Source organism: Periophthalmus magnuspinnatus, chromosome 24 (assembly GCF_009829125.3).
Source record: "Periophthalmus magnuspinnatus isolate fPerMag1 chromosome 24, fPerMag1.2.pri, whole genome shotgun sequence".
Classification (NCBI taxonomy): domain Eukaryota; kingdom Metazoa; phylum Chordata; class Actinopteri; order Gobiiformes; family Gobiidae; genus Periophthalmus; species Periophthalmus magnuspinnatus.
This window is the reverse complement of record NC_047149.1, coordinates 27,813,497-27,831,362: the sequence shown is the minus strand read 5'-3', so window position 1 is coordinate 27,831,362 and position 17,866 is coordinate 27,813,497. Positions and strand designations below refer to the sequence as shown.

The 17,866-nt window shown below is 47.7% G+C and overlaps 1 protein-coding gene across 1 annotated transcript in view; it reads left to right on the top strand.

The window, feature by feature from the left end:
- Positions 1-1,871: 1,871 nt before the first annotated feature.
- Positions 1,872-17,866, top strand: part of LOC117393110 (rho GTPase-activating protein 18-like) — a 37,838-nt gene continuing 21,843 nt past the window's right edge. Inside the window, exons 1-2 of the mRNA XM_033991290.2 lie at positions 1,872-2,383; positions 17,274-17,541. Of these exons, the coding sequence (XP_033847181.1) occupies positions 2,286-2,383; positions 17,274-17,541 (366 nt within the window). The 5' untranslated portion in view covers positions 1,872-2,285. The remainder of the gene's footprint in view (positions 2,384-17,273; positions 17,542-17,866) is intronic.

Below are 17,866 nucleotides of genomic sequence, written 5' to 3'. Positions count from 1 at the left end.
GTCCAGAGGGGTCTGTCCAGAGGGTCTGTCCAGAGGGGTCTGTCCAGAGGGGGTTTGTCCAGAGGGTTTGTCCACAGGGTCTGTCCAGAGGGTCTGTCCAGAGGGTCTGTCCAGAGGGGGTTTGTCCAGAGGGTCTGTCCAGAGGGTCTGTCCAGAGGGTCTGTCCAGAGGGTCTGTCCAGAGGGGGTTTGTCCAGAGGGTTTGTCCAGAGGGTCTGTCCAGAGGGTCTGTCCAGAGGGTCTGTCCAGAGGGGGTTTGTCCAGAGGGTTTGTCCAGAGGGGTCTGTCCAGAGGGTCTGTCCAGAGGGGTCTGTCCAGAGGGTCTGTCCAGAGGGTCTGTCCAGAGGGGGTCTGTCCAGAGGGTCTGTCCAGAGGGGTCTGTCCAGAGGGTCTGTCCAGAGGGTCTGTCCAGAGGGTCTGTCCAGAGGGGTCTGTCCAGAGGGGGTCTGTCCAGAGGGTCTGTCCAGAGGGTCTGTCCAGAGGGTCTGTCCAGAGGGGGTTTGTCCAGAGGGTTTGTCCAGAGGGGTCTGTCCAGAGGGTCTGTCCAGAGGGTCTGTCCAGAGGGGTCTGTCCAGAGGGTCTGTCCAGAGGGGGTTTGTCCATAGGGTCTGTCCAGACGGGGTCCCGGAGGCAGATGGTGCAGGTCTGACCTCTGGGTTAATCTGTGTCTCTCTCTATGTGTGGATTTGACAGTGTGTTGCTCATGGGCACAGGGTCAGGTGCAGGACTGAATGACGACAGCTATAGTTACAGTTTATAACACACAAGTGTGATTTTACCACAGGCAGGAAGAACTCAGGTACTTTTACTCAAGTACATTTACTTAAGTACATTTACTCAGGTACTTTTACTCAGGTACTTTTAGTCAAGTACATTTACTTAAGTACATTTACTCAGGTACTTTTACTCAAGTACATTTACTTAAGTACATTTTCTCAGGTACTTTTACTCAGGTACTTTTAGTCAAGTACATTTACTTAAGTACATTTACTCAGGTACTTTTACTCAAGTACATTTACTTAAGTACATTTACTCAGGTACTTTTACTCAGGTACTTTTAGTCAAGTACATTTACTTAAGTACATTTACTCAGGTACTTTTACTCAGGTACATTTACTCAGGTACTTTTACTCAAGTACATTTACTTAAGTACATTTTCTCAGGTACTTTTACTCAGGTACTTTTAGTCAAGTACATTTACTTAAGTACATTTACTCAGGTACTTTTAGTCAAGTACATTTACTTAAGTACATTTACTCAGGTACTTTTACTCAGGTACTTTTAGTCAAGTACATTTACTTAAGTACATTTACTCAGGTACTTTTAGTCAAGTACATTTACTTAAGTACATTTACTTAATTATACATGTCAAACATCCTTTACTGCTGTCCTCTGTGTCCTTCCCTCGCGGATATTTCCTTCGTAGTTTCCTTCCCTTGTTTCCTCTGAACTTTTAATATGAAAACGCAGGACTGAGGAAAGGAATCAAGGAAAAGAAGGTGAGGACTGAGGAAAGGAATCAAGGAAAAGAAGGTGAGGACTGAGGAAAGGAATCAAGGAAAAGAAGGTGAGGACTGAGGAAAGGAATCAAGGAAAAGAAGGTGAGGACTGAGGAAAGGAATCAAGGAAAAGAAGGTGAGGACTGAGGAAAGGAATCAAGGAAAAGAAGGTGAGGAAGGAAGAATGAGACGCGCCATGATCAGGGAAAACATCTGTGGAAATCCTGGTTCTTGTTGCCTCAGAAATGCATTTTTTGTGAGTTGCCAGCAGAGGGCGCTATCTCCTCGTCTTTATAACTAAACTTTTCACACAATTTCTCATCCAATCGCCGAGCTGCTTTTACCAGGGTCCAACCCTGTCTTCAGATCCCGAGGACAAGAGAAGAGCGAAGACACAGAGCAGACACGGAGGGGGTTAGGCACAAGAGCCGCGCGTAAAACTGCACAGGAATATGACGTCCTCGGGCTGGTTTAGTCCTGGTTTAGACTTGGTTTAGTCCTGGTTTAGTCCTGGTTTAGACTTGGTTTAGTCCTGGTGTAGACTTGGTTTAGTCCTGGTTTAGACTTGGTTTAGTCCTGGTTTAGTCCTTGTTTTTGGACGTAAAGATGGACAGTTTGGATCTATGAATCGGGCGCGAGCGAAGCGCAGCAAAGCAATGGAAGTTCCGTATAAATAACCGGACAGAGGATTTGACCCAAGGACACGAGCAGAAGGGCGGGTTTGGAGTGAGTTTTGGATGTAAACTTTTACGCACAGAACAACGGGAGAAGTGACGCGAGCGGAAACATGAACCGGCAGCAGCAGCAGACGCAGGGAGTGGTTTTAACGGGTTACCACAGCAACGCAGAGCCCGTGACCAACAACCAGGGCCCGGCAGTGAACAGGTGGGACGCACCGACACCAGACTGTGCTGCTTTAGGACTGGGTTAGACCTGGAGTACACCTGGGTTAGTCCGGGTTTAGTCCTGGTTTAGTCCTGGTTTAGTCCGGGTTTAGTCCTGGTTTAGTCCTGGTTTAGTCCGGGTTTAGTCCTGGTTTAGTCCGGGTTTAGTCCTGGTTTAGACCTGGTTTAGTCCTGGTTTAGACCTGGTTTGGTTCTGGTTTGGTTCTGGTTTAGTCCTGGTTTAGTCCTGGTTTAGTCCTGCTTTAGTCCTGGTTTAGTCCGGGTTTAGTCCTGGTTTAGACCTGGTTTAGTCCTGGTTTAGACCTGGTTTGGTTCTGGTTTGGTTCTGGTTTAGTCCTGGGTTAGTCCTGGTCAGTGACGTGCGGTGAGGTTCATGGTTGGTGAGGCACTGACTCCTTTAGTGTCAGATTTACAAATATATAAACCAAAAAGGGTCGCTTATTGAATTGGCTGCTGGGTATTTCATATCTCATCAGCATTCTTCACAAAACACGCACGCACACACACGGTACATATTACAGATATGTAAAGGTAAAAAAACGTGCATTTGCTCTACACCCTCCCTGTGTTGTAGTGATGCTCGGGTCAGGATATTTTCAACCCGCGGGGCCCCGCATGTACGGCAAAATATTACCCGCCCCGCGCGGCTGCCTCTATTTTTCGAACCCGCCTCGACACGATGCACAGAAATAATATTCATAATAAGCAGCATTATTTCAACCTGCATTTCGTGGGAAAAAAACTGATCAGCCCCAACCTGAACCGAGATCAAATGAGAATTGAGAATTTCAACATAAAATCTGCCGGTTTTCCTTTACCTTGGCATTGTGGATGCTAACGTTGAGCCTCCGCTGTTCGTTTAAAGCCAAATCGATCCTTGAGTTTCCAAAAGTTTTTAAAGCAATTTGGCTTTGGATGTGAGTGGTCGATCTCTCATGTTTGCTGAGGCTTCGTGGTAAATCTTTCATGTCACAATATCCCGTGTTAGTCCAGACATTGTCACAAGTTGAGAACAGAAGGCAGGGGAAGCAGTAAAGACGTTTTTTCGAAGGACAGCCACACAGCCACTCTTTTCGGGTGTACCACTCCGTTTGAAAAGAGCGCGTTATCTTCTGTCCCGAAGTTTGAAGCAAACCTTTTAGCTCCGGTGTTGGTCTACCCGTGTTAATCACGTCCACTTTTGACTGAAAGTCCAGTTTTGAGAAATTTTTAAGCTTCGATATATAATCCTCTTCCATTTTGGCAGTCCGGCGTAGCTAGCCAAATATAAAACGGATCGCACTTGACTCGCCTGGGCCTGGTGCCTCTGCGTAGAAGAACAGCACACGTACCCGTTGGCTCACGTACGCCCTCTTCAGTGCGGCAGAGAACTATCTGCCTCACCCTGCGCCTTTTCACCGCGGTTTTATTTTCCATCAGCAAAACCAAATATGTCACTAACAAACATTAAACTTTAATGGTTAATAAAGACATTAGCCAGAGTGGAAAATCAGGTCAAATAAACGTATCTGCAAACATTATATTGGAAACATGCAGATATATGGCAAGCAGCACGGGCCAATTGCATGTATCAACCCAGTTTGTAATGGATGGCGCATTCAGAGGTGAGGCTTGACTCGTTGCTGCCGCACCTCTCGTTTCATCCCTGTATTTAAACAGGTAATAGGGAAATTCGGCGATTTTGACAATAAAAAATGTTCGAAATGAGTTGTACATAAAAATCAGTGGACAAATATTAATATAAATTTGATGTTATAATTATTTATTTTTTTTACTTGTCATGATGACAGGTGAGGCTCTGCCTCCCCTGCCTCCCCTGACCGCACGTCCCTGGTCCTGGTGTAGTCCGGGTTTTTGTCCGGGTTTAGTCCGGGTTTAGTCCTGGTTTAGTCCGGGTTTAGTCCTGGTTTAGTCCGGGTTTAGTCCGGGTTTAGACCTGGTTTAGTCCTGGTTTAGACCTGGTTTGGGTCTGGTTTGGTTCTGGTTTAATCCTGGTTTAGTCCTGGTTTAGTCCTGGTTTAGTCCTGGTTTAGTCCTGGTTTGGTTCTGGTTTAGTCCTTGAGTATTTACTATAGTCTCTCCCTGTATTATTTACCTTAATGACTCCATCGTTTTATTGACTAAATGACTTCGTTTGTCATGATTCTCTGAGACTCTTCATCATAAAATCAAAATCACAGTTTGAATCGACTCAGCCAATCAGAATGTGACGACAGTGATGACATCATCTCCTCCATAACCTCAAAATCTCCTGTTTAGATCTGTAGATGTGTCAGATGCCCTCCCCGTGTGTCAGATGCCCTCCCCGTGTGTCAGATGCCCTCCCCGTGTGTCAGATGCCCTCCCCGTGTGTCAGATGCCCTCCCTTTGTACCTCTGTACTTTAGATCTGTACAAACATGTTCTGGAATGTACTTCTTGTTGTAATTTGTCAGTTCAGATTTGGTGTTTAAAATGTGAACTTTGAACAGAATCTTTTTACTAAAACATAAATCCAAATCAGTGATCAGTTGACAGCTCAGCCCCTCTCTTCACCCGAGTGTCCAAGACACGCGGTCGGAGGTCAGATGACACGACAACAAAGTCGATCATCGACCTCCGACCTAGAGTGTCCTGGTGCCATGTGCACCGATGGACACCCTTGTGCTCGAACATGGTGTTTGTTATGGACAAGCTGTGGCTAGCACAGAAGTCCAATAACAAAACATCGCTCGGGTTCAGATCGGGGAGGCCGTTCCTCCCAATCACGCCCCTCCAAGTGTCACTGTCGTTACCCACATGGGCGTTGAAGTCCCCCAGGAGAACAACGCACCTGGTGGTGAGTTGGATCCGCTGGCGGAGGAGGAAGCCGGACAGACCTGGCAGGCCCAAGCGTATTGTGAGGGTCTGCTGGGAACGTCTGGCGGAGCCCTCTGTCAGAGGGGTCTTCAACTCCCACCTCCGGGAGAGCTTCTCCCTGATCCCGGGGGAGGTTGGAGACATGGACTCCGAGTGGGCCATGTTCTCCACCTCTATTGTTGATGCGGCTGCTCGTAGCTGTGGTCGTAAGGTCTGTGGTGCTTGTCGCGGCGGCAATCCCCGAACCCGGTGGTGGACACCGGAAGTAAGGGATGCCGTCAAGCTGAAGAAGGAGTCCTATCGAGCCTTGTTGGCTCGTGGGACTCCTGAGGCAGCTGATGAGTACCGGCGGGCCAAGCGTGCCGCGGCTCGGGCAGTCACAGAGGCAAAAACTCGGGGTTGGGAGGAGTTCGGGGAGGCCATGGAGGAGGACTATCGGACGGCCTCAAAGAGATTCTGGCAAACCGTCCGACGCCTCAGGAGGGGAAAGCAGTGCTTCACCAACACTGTTTACAGTGCGGGTGGAGAGCTGCTGACCTCGACTGGGGATGTTGTCGGGCGGTGGAAGGAATACTTTGAGGATCTCCTCAATCCCACTGTCACGTCTTCCGAGGAGGAAGCAGAAACTGGGGACCCAGAGGCGGACTCGTCCATCACCCTGGCTGAAGTCACTGAGGTGGTTGGCAAGCTCCTCGGTGGCTCCGGGGGTGGATGAGATCCGTCCTGAGTACCTCAAGTCTCTGGATGTTGTGGGACTGTCTTGGCTGACACGTCTCTGCAACATCGCGTGGCGGTCGGGGACAGTACCTGTGGAATGGCAGACCGGGGTGGTGGTCCCTCTGTATAAGAAGGGGGACCGGAGGGTGTGTTCCAATTACAGGGGAATCACACTCCTCAGCCTTCCCGGTAAGGTCTATTCCAGGGTACTGGAGAGGAGAATCCGACCGATAGTCGAACCTCGGATTCAGGAGGAGCAGTGTGGTTTTCGTCCTGGTCGTGGAACACTGGACCAGCTCTATACTCTCCATCGGGTCCTCGAGGGCTCATGGGAGTATGCCCAACCAGTCCACATGTGTTTTGTGGATCTGGAGAAGGCATTCGACCGTGTCCCTCGTGGTGTCCTTTGGGGGGTGCTCTGGGAGTATGGGGTCCGGGGCTCTTTGCTAAGGGCTGTCCGGTCCCTGTATGACCGGAGCAGGAGCTGTGTTCGCATTGCCGGCAGTAAGTCAGACCTGTTCCCAGTGCATGTTGGACTCCGCCAGGGCTGCCCTTTGTCACCGGTTCTGTTCATTATATTTATGGACAGAATTTCTAGGCGCAGCCAGGGGCCGGAGGGGGCCTGGTTTGGGAACCACAGGATTTCATCTCTGCTGTTTGCAGATGATGTTGTCCTGATGGCTTCTTCAAGCCAGGACCTGCAGCAGGCACTGGGGCGGTTTGCAGCCGAGTGTGAAGCGGCTGGGATGAGAATCAGCTCCTCCAAATCCGAGGCCATGGTTCTCGACCGGAAAAAGGTGGTTTGCTCTCTCCGGGTGGAGAGTCTCTGCCCCAAGTGGAGGAGTTCAAGTATCTCGGGGTCTTGTTCACGAGTGAGGGAAGGATGGAGCGTGAGATTGACAGGCGGATCGGTGCAGCGTCTGCAGTGATGCGGTCGCTGTATCGGTCCGTTGTGGTAAAGAAGGAGCTGAGCCGGAAGGCGAAGCTCTCGATTTACCGGTCAATCTACGTTCCTACCCTCACCTATGGTCATGAGCTTTGGGTAATGACCGAAAGGACAAGATCGCGGATACAAGCGGCTGAAATGGGCTTCCTCCGCAGAGTGGCCGGGCGCACCCTTAGGGATAGGGTGAGGAGCTCGGTCACACGGGAGGAGCTCGGAGTAGAGCCGCTGCTCCTACACGTTGAGAGGAACCAGCTGAGGTGGCTCGGGCATCTGCTCAGGATGCCTCCTGGACGCCTCCCTAGGGAGGTGTTCTGGGCATGTCCCACCGGGAGGAGGCCCCGGGGAAGACCCAGGACACGCTGGAGGGACTATGTCTCTCAGCTGGCCTGGGAACGCCTTGGGGTCCCACCGGAGGAGCTGGAGGACGTGTCCGGGGTGAGGGAAGTCTGGGAGTCCCTGCTTAGACTGCTGCCCCCGCGACCCGGCCCCGGATAAGCGGAAGAAAATGGATGGATGGATGGATGGATGGATAAATCCAAATCTAATATAAACATGAGTCTCGATGTTTGTGAGGAAAAAAAAGCATTTTGATATTTGATATACAGAGTCATTTTTATAGATGCACAGATCCACATTTAAGTATCGCCCTGTACTCGATACCGGCCGATACTCGATACCAGAGGCTGAACACAGTATTTATTTAAACGTAACTGAATTAAAAACAGCATTTATTTACTCTAAACTAAATCATTATTTACTCTAAATCAGACTAAACTCATCAGTTTTATGGAGCTGTCCCTTTTCTCTCAAGTAACGACAGAACAACTTTGTGCAAATAAAAGTTCAAACATCTTATGACAAATGTCCAACCGGATATCGACTGAACCGATATTTGGAAGCCAATATCTGATACCACTATCGGTTTTGAATAGGTGAAGAGGAGTGATCACTAGATTATTCAAACATGAGCGACATGTTTTTGATGTAGAAAGCTCTAAAAAAAAAAGTCCATTTGCATAATTCTCTCTTTACTAAAGTCATGAACAGAATCTTGCCTTTTCTACATTTTATTTTCCGTAAACTGAAGCCTTCAGTAACGTGACTCGTCTGATATGATTTTTTTTTTCAATATCACAGACATCTGACCCCTCAGGTGTGACCTCTCAGGTGTGACTCTGACCCCTCAGGTGTGACCCTGACCCCTCAGGTGTGACCCCTCAGGTGTGACCCTGACCCCTCAGGTGTGACCCCTCAGATGTGACCTCTCAGGTGTGACCTCTCAGGTGTGACTCTGACCCCTCAGGTGTGACCCCTCAGGTGTGACCCTGACCCCTCAGGTGTGACCCCTCAGATGTGACCTCTCAGGTGTGACCCCTCAGATGTGACCTCTCAGGTGTGACCCCTCAGGTGTGACCTCTCAGGTGTGACCCCTCAGGTGTGACTCTGACCCCTCAGGTGTGACCCCTCAGGTGTGACCCCTCAGGTGTGACTCTGACCCCTCAGGTGTGACTCTGACCCCTCAGGTGTGACCCCTCAGGTGTGACCCTTGTGTGTCTTTCCCTCTCACACACTTGAGGTTTTTTTTATCAGCAGATTACAAACATAACCTTGACTTTGGGCTTGAGTCCGTTTGACTTTGAGCCATAAACATGATAAGGAAGTGGCCGTTTCACACTTACAGATGCTGTTCTGTGATTGGTCAGGCTGAGAGGAGCTGTTCTGTGATTGGTCAGGCTGTGAGGAGCTGTTCTGTGATTGGTCAGGCTGTGAGGAGCTGTTCTGTGATTGGTCAGGCTGTGAGGAGCTGTTCTGTGATTGGTCAGGCTGTGAGGAGCTGTTCTGTGATTGGTCAGGCTGTGAGGAGCTGTTCTGTGATTGGTCAGACTGTGAGAGGGACCGTGTCAAACAGGATTCTACAAATTTATAATTTTCTCCAGTGCTGCTCAAGGTCTTTGGTTAGATTCCCAGTAGGTTCAATATGTTTTTTATAAGATTCTGTCCAGAGCGCTCAGGGAGAACAGACTGAAATATGAACTTCAAACTCATCAAGAATCTCGTGTTTCAGAACACGTTTGTACAGATGTAAACTACGTTTGTACAGATGTAAACTATGTTTATACAGATGTAAACTATGTTTATACAGGTCTAAACTAGGTTTATACAGATTATTATATATTTTTTTTTTTATTTAACCTTTATTTAACCAGGAAGGTTAAAGGTTAAACCCATTGAGATTAAAAACCTTTTTTTCAAGGGAGTCTTGGCCAAGAGGCAGCACATTTCAAAACAAATACATACAAACAAACAATGTTAAAAATGCATAGATCATGAAAAACAGTTGCACATAATCGAGGCAGTCTGTAAGGCTTTGAGTTTAGTTTTAAAAACTAAACAAACTAAACTAAATTTGTATAGGTCTAAACTAAGTTTATACAGATGTATAATAAACTATGGTTATACAGGTCTAAACTACGTTTATACAGGGCTAAACTACGTTTATACAGGGCTAAACTACGTTTATACAGGGCTAAACTACATTTATACTGGTCTAAACTATATTTAAACAGGTCTTCACTGTGTTTATACAGATGTAAATTAAGTTTATACAGATCTAATCTAAGCTACATATTTAGTTATTTTCATTATTTGTGATCTAACTTTGCCTGTTTTTTAACTGAACCAAATGATCTGATGATGATGTGGGTTTAGGTTTTTTAACTGCGCTACACTAGAGGAATCCTTCACACACAGGAACTCCAAGATCATCTCTGAAACTGAATGATGGGTCAAATGCAGGGACAGGTTTGCCACATGATGGGTCAAATGCAGGGACAGGTTTACCACATGATGGGTCAAATGCAGGGACAGGTTTACCACATGATGGGTCAAATGCAGGGACAGGTTTGCCACATGATGGGTCAAATGCAGGGACAGGTTTACCACATGATGGGTCAAATGCAGGGACAGGTTTCCATGGAGACAGAACACTAAACATTCTCGTGGCTCTGCCTTGACTCTGACACTGTCCTGGAGCTCCATGTCTATGTCTCTGTGTCTGTGTATCTGTCTCTGTGTCTGTCTCTCTGTGTCTGTCTCTCTGTCTCTGTGTCTGTGTATCTGTCTATCTCTGTCTCTGTGTCTGTCTCTCTGTGTCTGTCTCTCTGTCTCTGTGTCTTTGTCTCTGTGTCTCTGTCTCTGTGTCTTTGTCTCTGTGTCTTTGTCTCTGTGTCTTTGTCTCTGTCTCTGTGCAGACTTCCTCACACTCAGAGCTCACATAAAGTCGTTGTTGTAACATGAGGCTGTTGTTTGGTCCTGGACAAACCAACTGGAACAGACCACACATCCTCTCTCTCCCCTCCCTCTCTCCTCTCTCTCTCTCCTCTCCTCTCCTCTCTCCCCTCTCTCTCTCCTCTTCTCTTTCTCCTCTCTTTCTCCTCTTCTCTCTCCCCTCCCTCTCTCCTCTTCTCTCTCCTCTCTCTCTCTCCTCTCTCCCCTCTCTCTCTCCTCTTCTCTTTCTCCTCTCTCTCTCCTCTTCTCTCTCTCCCCTCTCTCCTCTTCTCTCTCTCCTCCTCTCTCTCTCCCCTCTTCTCTCTCTCCTCTTCTCTCTCCCCTCTCTCTCTCTCCCCTCTCTCTCTCCTTCTCTCTCTCTCCTTTTCTGCTTCTCTCTCTATCCTACTCTCACTCCCCTCTCTCTCTCCTCTTCTCTCTCTCTCCTCCTCCTCTCTCCTCTTCTCTCTCCTCTCTCTCTCCTCCCCTCTCTCTCCTCTCTCCCCTCTCTCTCCTCTCTCCCCTCTTCTCTCTCTCTCCCCTCTCTCTCCTCCTCCTCTCTCCTCTTCTCTCTCCTCTCTCTCCTCTCCTCTCTCCCCTCTTCTCTCTCTTCCCTCTTCTCTCTCTCTCTCCCCTCTCTCCTCCTCCTCTCTCCTCTCCTCTCTCCCCTCTTCTCTCTCTCTCTCCCCTCTCTCCTCTTCTCCCTCCTCTTGTCTCTCTCCTCTCCTCTCTCTCCCCTCTCTCTCTCTCCTCCTCTCTCTAGGGCGAGTTCCGTAGCGGTCCACGGGCGTGTCCTCGTCTAGGGCGAGTTCCGTAGCGGTCCACGGGCGTGTCCTCGTCTAGGGCGAGTTCCGTAGCGGTCCACGGGCGTGTCCTCGTCTAGGGCGAGTTCCGTAGCGGTCCACTGGACTTTTTTAGTATCGATACCTGCCAAAAATGAGGATCTAGTTTCGATATTAGTTTTAGTATTGATAAGAGTCTGATTTTTGATTGTTTTGACAGTTCTAGTCAGATGTGCGTTAAACAGGAGTGTGCTGGACCTCGTGCCCTTGAGCCTCGTGTTCTGTGCCTTCGTCTGGAGTTGGACCCACAGCTCTGAGTCTCGTGGTCACATGATGAGTCTCAGCAGGAGGCGGAGTCATGTTTGTGAGCTCTGAGGTTTAACTGTTGGACTTTTGCTGACTTCATCACGAGCGGTTAAACGAGGGTTAATCTTTATCTTTATCTACACAGACAGACCCACACGTCACGAAAACAACACGGACCCCACAGACCCACACGTCACGAAAACAACACGGACCCCACAGACCCACACGTCACGAAAACAACACGGACCCCACAGACCCACACGTCACGAAAACAACACGGACCCCACAGACCCACACGTCACGAAAACGACACGGACTCCACAGACCCACACGTCACGAAAACGACACGGACCCCACAGACCCACACGTCACGAAGACGACACGGACCCCACAGACTCACACGTCACGGAGACAACACTGACCCCACAGACCCACACGTCACGAAGACAACACGGACTCCACAGACCCACACGTCACGAAGACAACACGGACTCCACAGACCCACACGTCACGGAGACAACACGGACTCCACAGACCCACACGTCACGAAGACAACACGGACTCCACAGACCCACACGTCACGGAGACAACACGGACTCCACAGACCCACACGTCACGGAGACAACACGGACTCCACAGACCCACACGTCACGAAGACAACACGGACTCCACAGACCCACACGTCACGGAGACAACACGGACTCCACAGACCCACACGTCACGGAGACAACACGGACTCCACAGACCCACACGTCACGGAGACAACACGGACTCCACAGACCCACACGTCACGGAGACAACACGGACTCCACAGACCCACACGTCACGGCTAACACGTGTGTTAGCCCCTCCCTCCTTAGCCATGTGTTAGCCTGTTAGCCGTGTGTTAGCCTGTCCCTCCTTGGCCATGTGTTAGCCGTGTGTTAGCCTGTTAGCCATTTGTTAGCCTGTCCCTCCTTGGCCATGTGTTAGCCGTGTGTTAGCCTGTTAGCCATTTGTTAGCCTGTCCCTCCTTGGCCATGTGTTAGCCGTGTGTTAGCCTGTTAGCCATTTGTTAGCCTGTCCCTCCTTGGCTATGTGTTAGCCTCTCCCTCCTTAGCCGTGTGTTAGCCTGTCCCTCCTTGGCCATGCGTTAGCCGTGTGTTAGCCTGTTAGCCATGTGTTAGCCTGTCCCTCCATGGCCATGTGTTAGCCTGTTAGCCATGTGTTAGCCTGTCCCTCCTTGGCCATGTGTTAGCCGTGTGTTAGCCTGTTAGCCATTTGTTAGCCTGTCCCTCCTTGGCTATGTGTTAGCCTCTCCCTCCTTAGCCTTGTGTTAGCCTGTCCCTCCTTGGCCATGCGTTAGCCGTGTGTTAGCCTGTTAGCCATGTGTTAGCCTGTCCCTCCATGGCCATGTGTTAGCCTGTTAGCCATGTGTTAGCCTGTCCCTCCTTGGCCGTGTGATAGCCTGTTAGCCGTGTGTTAGCCTGTCCCTCCTTGGCCATGTGTTAGCCGTGTGTTAGCCTGTTAGCCATGTGTTAGCCTGTCCCTCCTTGGCCATGTGTTAGCCGTGTGTTAGCCTGTTAGCCATGTGTTAGCCTGTCCCTCCTTGGCCATGTGTTAGCCGTGTGTTAGCCTGTTAGCCATGTGTTAGCCTGTCCCTCCTTGGCCGTGTGTTAGCCTGTTAGCCGTGTGTTAGCCTGTCCCTCCTTGGCCGTGTGTTAGCCTGTTAGCCGTGTGTTAGCCTGTTAGCCGTGTGTTAGCCTGTTAGCCGTGTGATAGCCTGTCCTGAGTGTATAAAGTGACCTTCAGCTCTTTTCCCTTTTAGTATCTGTTATGTTTTGTATTTGTTTGAATCTGTCCTTTTTTCCCATGAGTCCTCGCTGTTGATTGGAGGACTGTTTCTCCTCTTGGCCAATCACCTGCTCCTCTTTTTACGGAGCTTCTTCACACGTGCTCGGGGCTGATGTTGTCTGTGTCTTATTGAGTTTGTTAGTCACTGGTTTTGTCTGTGTGTGTCTGTGACTCATTAAGTTCTGTTTTTTGTCGGTTCTGTTTCTTGGTTTGTTGTTGTTTGTTTGTTGTTGTTGTCTGGTTGTAGGTTTATGTAAATCGTGTTTATTTTGGGTCTTGTGTCCCTAAGTTTGTCCCTTGTTTTTAACAGACCCGCTTGACCCGTTTTTGAGATACTAAACTTGTTTTCTCTTGTTACTTTTGATTTCTTATTTTAGGTTCTTTTGTTTACACATTTGCATAAATATTTTAGACTTTTGTTACTTTTCAATCCTGTTTAGTTAAAGTACAACTTTATTTGTAGCATTTTAACATCTTGTTTTTTTGTTTCTTCCCCGACCCTGGCAGAGCTGGGTCATAATAACGTCCCACAGCGTACTGCTAATCGAGGCTAGCCTTTATAGCGCCTAATCTGGAGCCAAGTTCCATATTTGGAAATCCTAACCTGTGTATCATAGCAACCAAAGAGCCAATCAGAACTGAGAGCGTTGAATGTATCTGCTTCTTCCTGCCGACACCGCTGGTTTAGCAGGGACTGGGCAACGCTGTCAATCAAACCTGTTTATTTTTTCATTTCCTCATTTTAAGGTCAGAATGACGAGCCACACTTTATACAGAGAAAAGTGAAACGGAGCCAGAGACGATGGTCTGTCCCAAGGGCAGCTGTGGCTACAGAGCGAGGACGACTTTAGAGAACATTCTTTCTTCTTACGTTCTTGAGGCTTTAATCTCCTTAAACTGCTTTGGGTCAAAAGTTTTTCACATTTATCTTAAAATACCAGACGTGTGGTTGTCACAGTTTAACCACAGAGTTTTACCTGTGACGCGACAATCCAGGCAAAAACGAGAGAACTTTGGATTAATGGAAGAAACAAAATACAAAAATGTGTTTCTGATGAAGGAACGCCAATATGAAGATAATTACTATAAATATATAAAATAAATAAAATAAAAGTTTAATATATTTATAGTAACTGAAACTCTCCGGGTTAAAGCAGCTTTGTTTTCTCAGCAATAAACAGGAGAATTATTCTGTTTCACCTCTGGCTCTTTGACTCTCTGGCTCTCTGGCTCTTTGGTTCTCTGACTCTCTGGCTCTCTGACTCTTTGACTCTCTGTCTCTTTGGCTCTCTGTCTCTTTGGCTCTTTGGCTCTCTGACTCTCTCTGTCTCTTTGGCTCTCTGACTCTGTCTCTTTGGCTCTCTGACTCTCTTTGGCTCTCTGGCTCTTTGACTCTCTGACTCTCTGGCTCTTTGGCTCTCTGACTCTCTCTGGCTCTTTGGCTCTCTGACTCTGTCTCTTTGGCTCTCTGACTCTCTCTGTCTCTTTGGCCCTCTGTCTCTTTGACTTTCTGTCTCTTTGACTCTGTCTCTTTGAATCTCTGGCTCTTTGGCTCTCTGGCTCTTTGGCTCTCTGGCTCTTTGACTCTCTGGCTCTTTGGCTCTTTGGCTCTCTGGCTCTTTGGCTCTCTGGCTCTTTGACTCTCTGGCTCTTTGGCTCTTTGGCTCTCTGGCTCTTTGGCTCTCTGACTCTCTCTGTCTCTTTGGCTCTCTGGCTCTTTGGCTCTCTGACTCTCTCTGTCTCTTTGGCTCTCGGTCGGCGCTGTGCTTTTAAATACTAACCCTTTCATCACTTTTTAGCCGGATGCCCTTCCTGCCATAAACCAGGACTGAATCTGGACTTGGTGGTTCACATCTGGACTTTCTGGGGTCATTAAAGCAGCAGATTCCAAACAGACTCAGTTTTTGGAGCTTTGAACCAAAGTCTCAAATTAAAATTTGTCACATTTTTTCCTGTCCTCCTGTCCCTGTGTGTCAGATGCCCTCCCACCCCCCCGTCTCCCTGAACTAAATGTAACTGAATGTCATGTACCCGTCCTCCAGTGTCTCTGGGTTAAACCTGCATTTGACCCATCCTCCAGTGTCTCTGGGTTAAACCTGCATTTGACCCGTCCTCCAGTGTCTCTGGGTTAAACCTGCATTTGACCCGTCCTCCAGTGTCTCTGGGTTAAACCTGCATTTGACCCGTCCTCCAGTGTCTCTGGGTTAAACCTGCATTTGACCCATCCTCCAGTGTCTCTGGGTTAAACCTGCATTTGACCCGTCCTCCAGTGTCTCTGGGTTAAACCTGCATTTGACCCGTCCTCCAGTGTCTCTGGGTTAAACCTGCATTTGACCCGTCCTCCAGTGTCTCTGGGTTAAACCTGCATTTGACCCGTCCTCCAGTGTCTCTGGGTTAAACCTGCATTTGACCCGTCCTCCAGTGTGTCTGGGTTAAACCATCAGAAGCACTGGGATTATCTCCAGATCTTGAGCTGGTGTTGATCAGGACGACCTGAGCTGAAGGATTTGACCTGACACGGAGAGAACACACAAACTCCACACAGACACAGAGAGAACACGCAAACTCCACACAGACACAGAGAGAACACGCAAACTCCACACAGACACAGAGAGAACACGCAAACTCCACACAGACACACAGAGAACACGCAAACTCCACACAGACACAGAGAGAACACGCAAACTCCACACAGACACAGAGAGAACACGCAAACTCCACACAGACACACAGAGAACACGCAAACTCCACACAGAGAGGCGGGGAGTTGAACCCAGCGCCTCCTCGTTGCCTCACACAGACTGTGACCTTCTGTTTATGGCTCAGGTTTATCTCAGGAAAAACACTTTTATAACTGTTTAACTATTGTTTTTACATAAGTCTTAAATAGATCAGCAGAATGAATCTGTAGTGTTAATCTGTAGTATATATCTGTAGTATATATCTGTAGTATTAATCTGTAGTGTTAATCTGTAGTATATATCTGTAGTATATATCTGTAGTATTAATCTGTAGTGTTAATCTGTAGTATTAATCTGTAGTATATATCTGTAGTATATATCTGTAGTATATATCTGTAGTGTTAATCTGTAGTGTTAATCTGTAGTATATATCTGTAGTATATATCTGTAGTATATATCTGTAGTATATATCTGTAGTGTATATATCTGTAGTATTAATCTGTAGTATTAATCTGTTGTATCATTCTGGCATATTTATTTGTACAACACAATTTGTACACAAGGTAATTCAAAGTGCTTTACAGAATAAGGACATTAATATCACAATACATACGTGTGTGTGTATGTGTGTATGTATGTATGTATGTATGTATGTATGTATGTATGTGTGTGTATATATATATATCACACATACTTGAGTTTCATTCTCCACTTGCTGTTCAGCTTCTGTGTTTCGTGAGTCTGAGGTTAATGTGTCACTGAGACAAAGTCCAAAAGAAAAAGAATTTTTACTGTTTCAGTCAGAGATTTGAACTCAAGCCGTCACTGTAGGGTTAGTGTTACTACAGTGTTACTACAGTGTTACTACAGTGTTACTACAGTGTTACTACAGTGATACTATATTGATACTATATTGATACTACAGTGACACTATATTGATACTACAGTGATACTACAGTGATACTATATTGATACGATAGTGTTTTATAGTTATAGTCCTACTGTAGTCCTTTTGTGGTTCTACTGTGGTCCTACTGTAGTCCTACGCTTCTGTGTCACATGACTTTAATCATGACTAAAGAGTACGTTTAGTGTTTTCACTCTGAGTTTATTTTAAACTGGCAGATCTGGGCCCGTTTCACTTCTGCTTCTAAAAAAGGCGATTCCGAAGTTTTAATTTGTGATCAACAGGAACAGATTTAAGTAGGTCTAATGTAGGGCTGTGGATCACAAATGAGACGAGAAAACTGAAATGTCTCTGTGTCAGATGCCCTCCCTGTGTGTGTCAGATGCCCTCCCTGTGTGTGTCAGATGCCCTCCCTGTGTGTGTCAGATGCCCTCCCTGTGTGTGTCAGATGCCCTCCCTGTGTGTGTCAGATGCCCTCCCTGTGTGTGTCAGATGCCCTCCCTGTGTGTGTCAGATGCCCTCCCTGTGTGGACTTGTGGACTTGTTTGAAACATGGCGCCGCTGTAGATTAACACTTGTTTTTTCCTCTCTCAGCCGCAGAACAGATCAGTACATGGTCCAGCAGGACCACGGCGACAGATACGGGCAGAGTCTCGCCTCCTCCAGCCCAAAACTACATGACCCACAATGCAGCGGGGCGGAGCTCTCCTCCTCCAGCCCAAAACCATCACACCCTCAGCCCACCGTCCCCAGACCTGAGCCGAGTGGACTACATCACCCACAATCCTCTGGGGCTCCTCTGTCCTCCAGTCCTAACAGTAGACTCAGACCGCGGCCGGCCTGCGTGCGCTCCACCTCTCAGGTACGAACACGCTGTTTTTAAAGGTGTAATGTGCAACTTTTTTGGCGTGGGTAAAAGTCTTCATAGAAGATTTTCATTTTAAGAGTTTATTCAGAGTTTTTTTCTTCTGATGCTTCGACCAATCAGATTCAAGTATTCATCAAGATGTTCCACCTTTTACCGCTCGAGCAAGAGCCGTTCCAGAGTCGTCTTTTCTAAAGAATCGAAAATCAGACGTTTGACAATGGAACTAGTATCGAAACTACTCAGTTATCGGTACTAAAAAAGTCCCACTAACAGAAATGAGCCTTTTTGTAATGTGTTTATAAAGATGAATCTGAAGAGT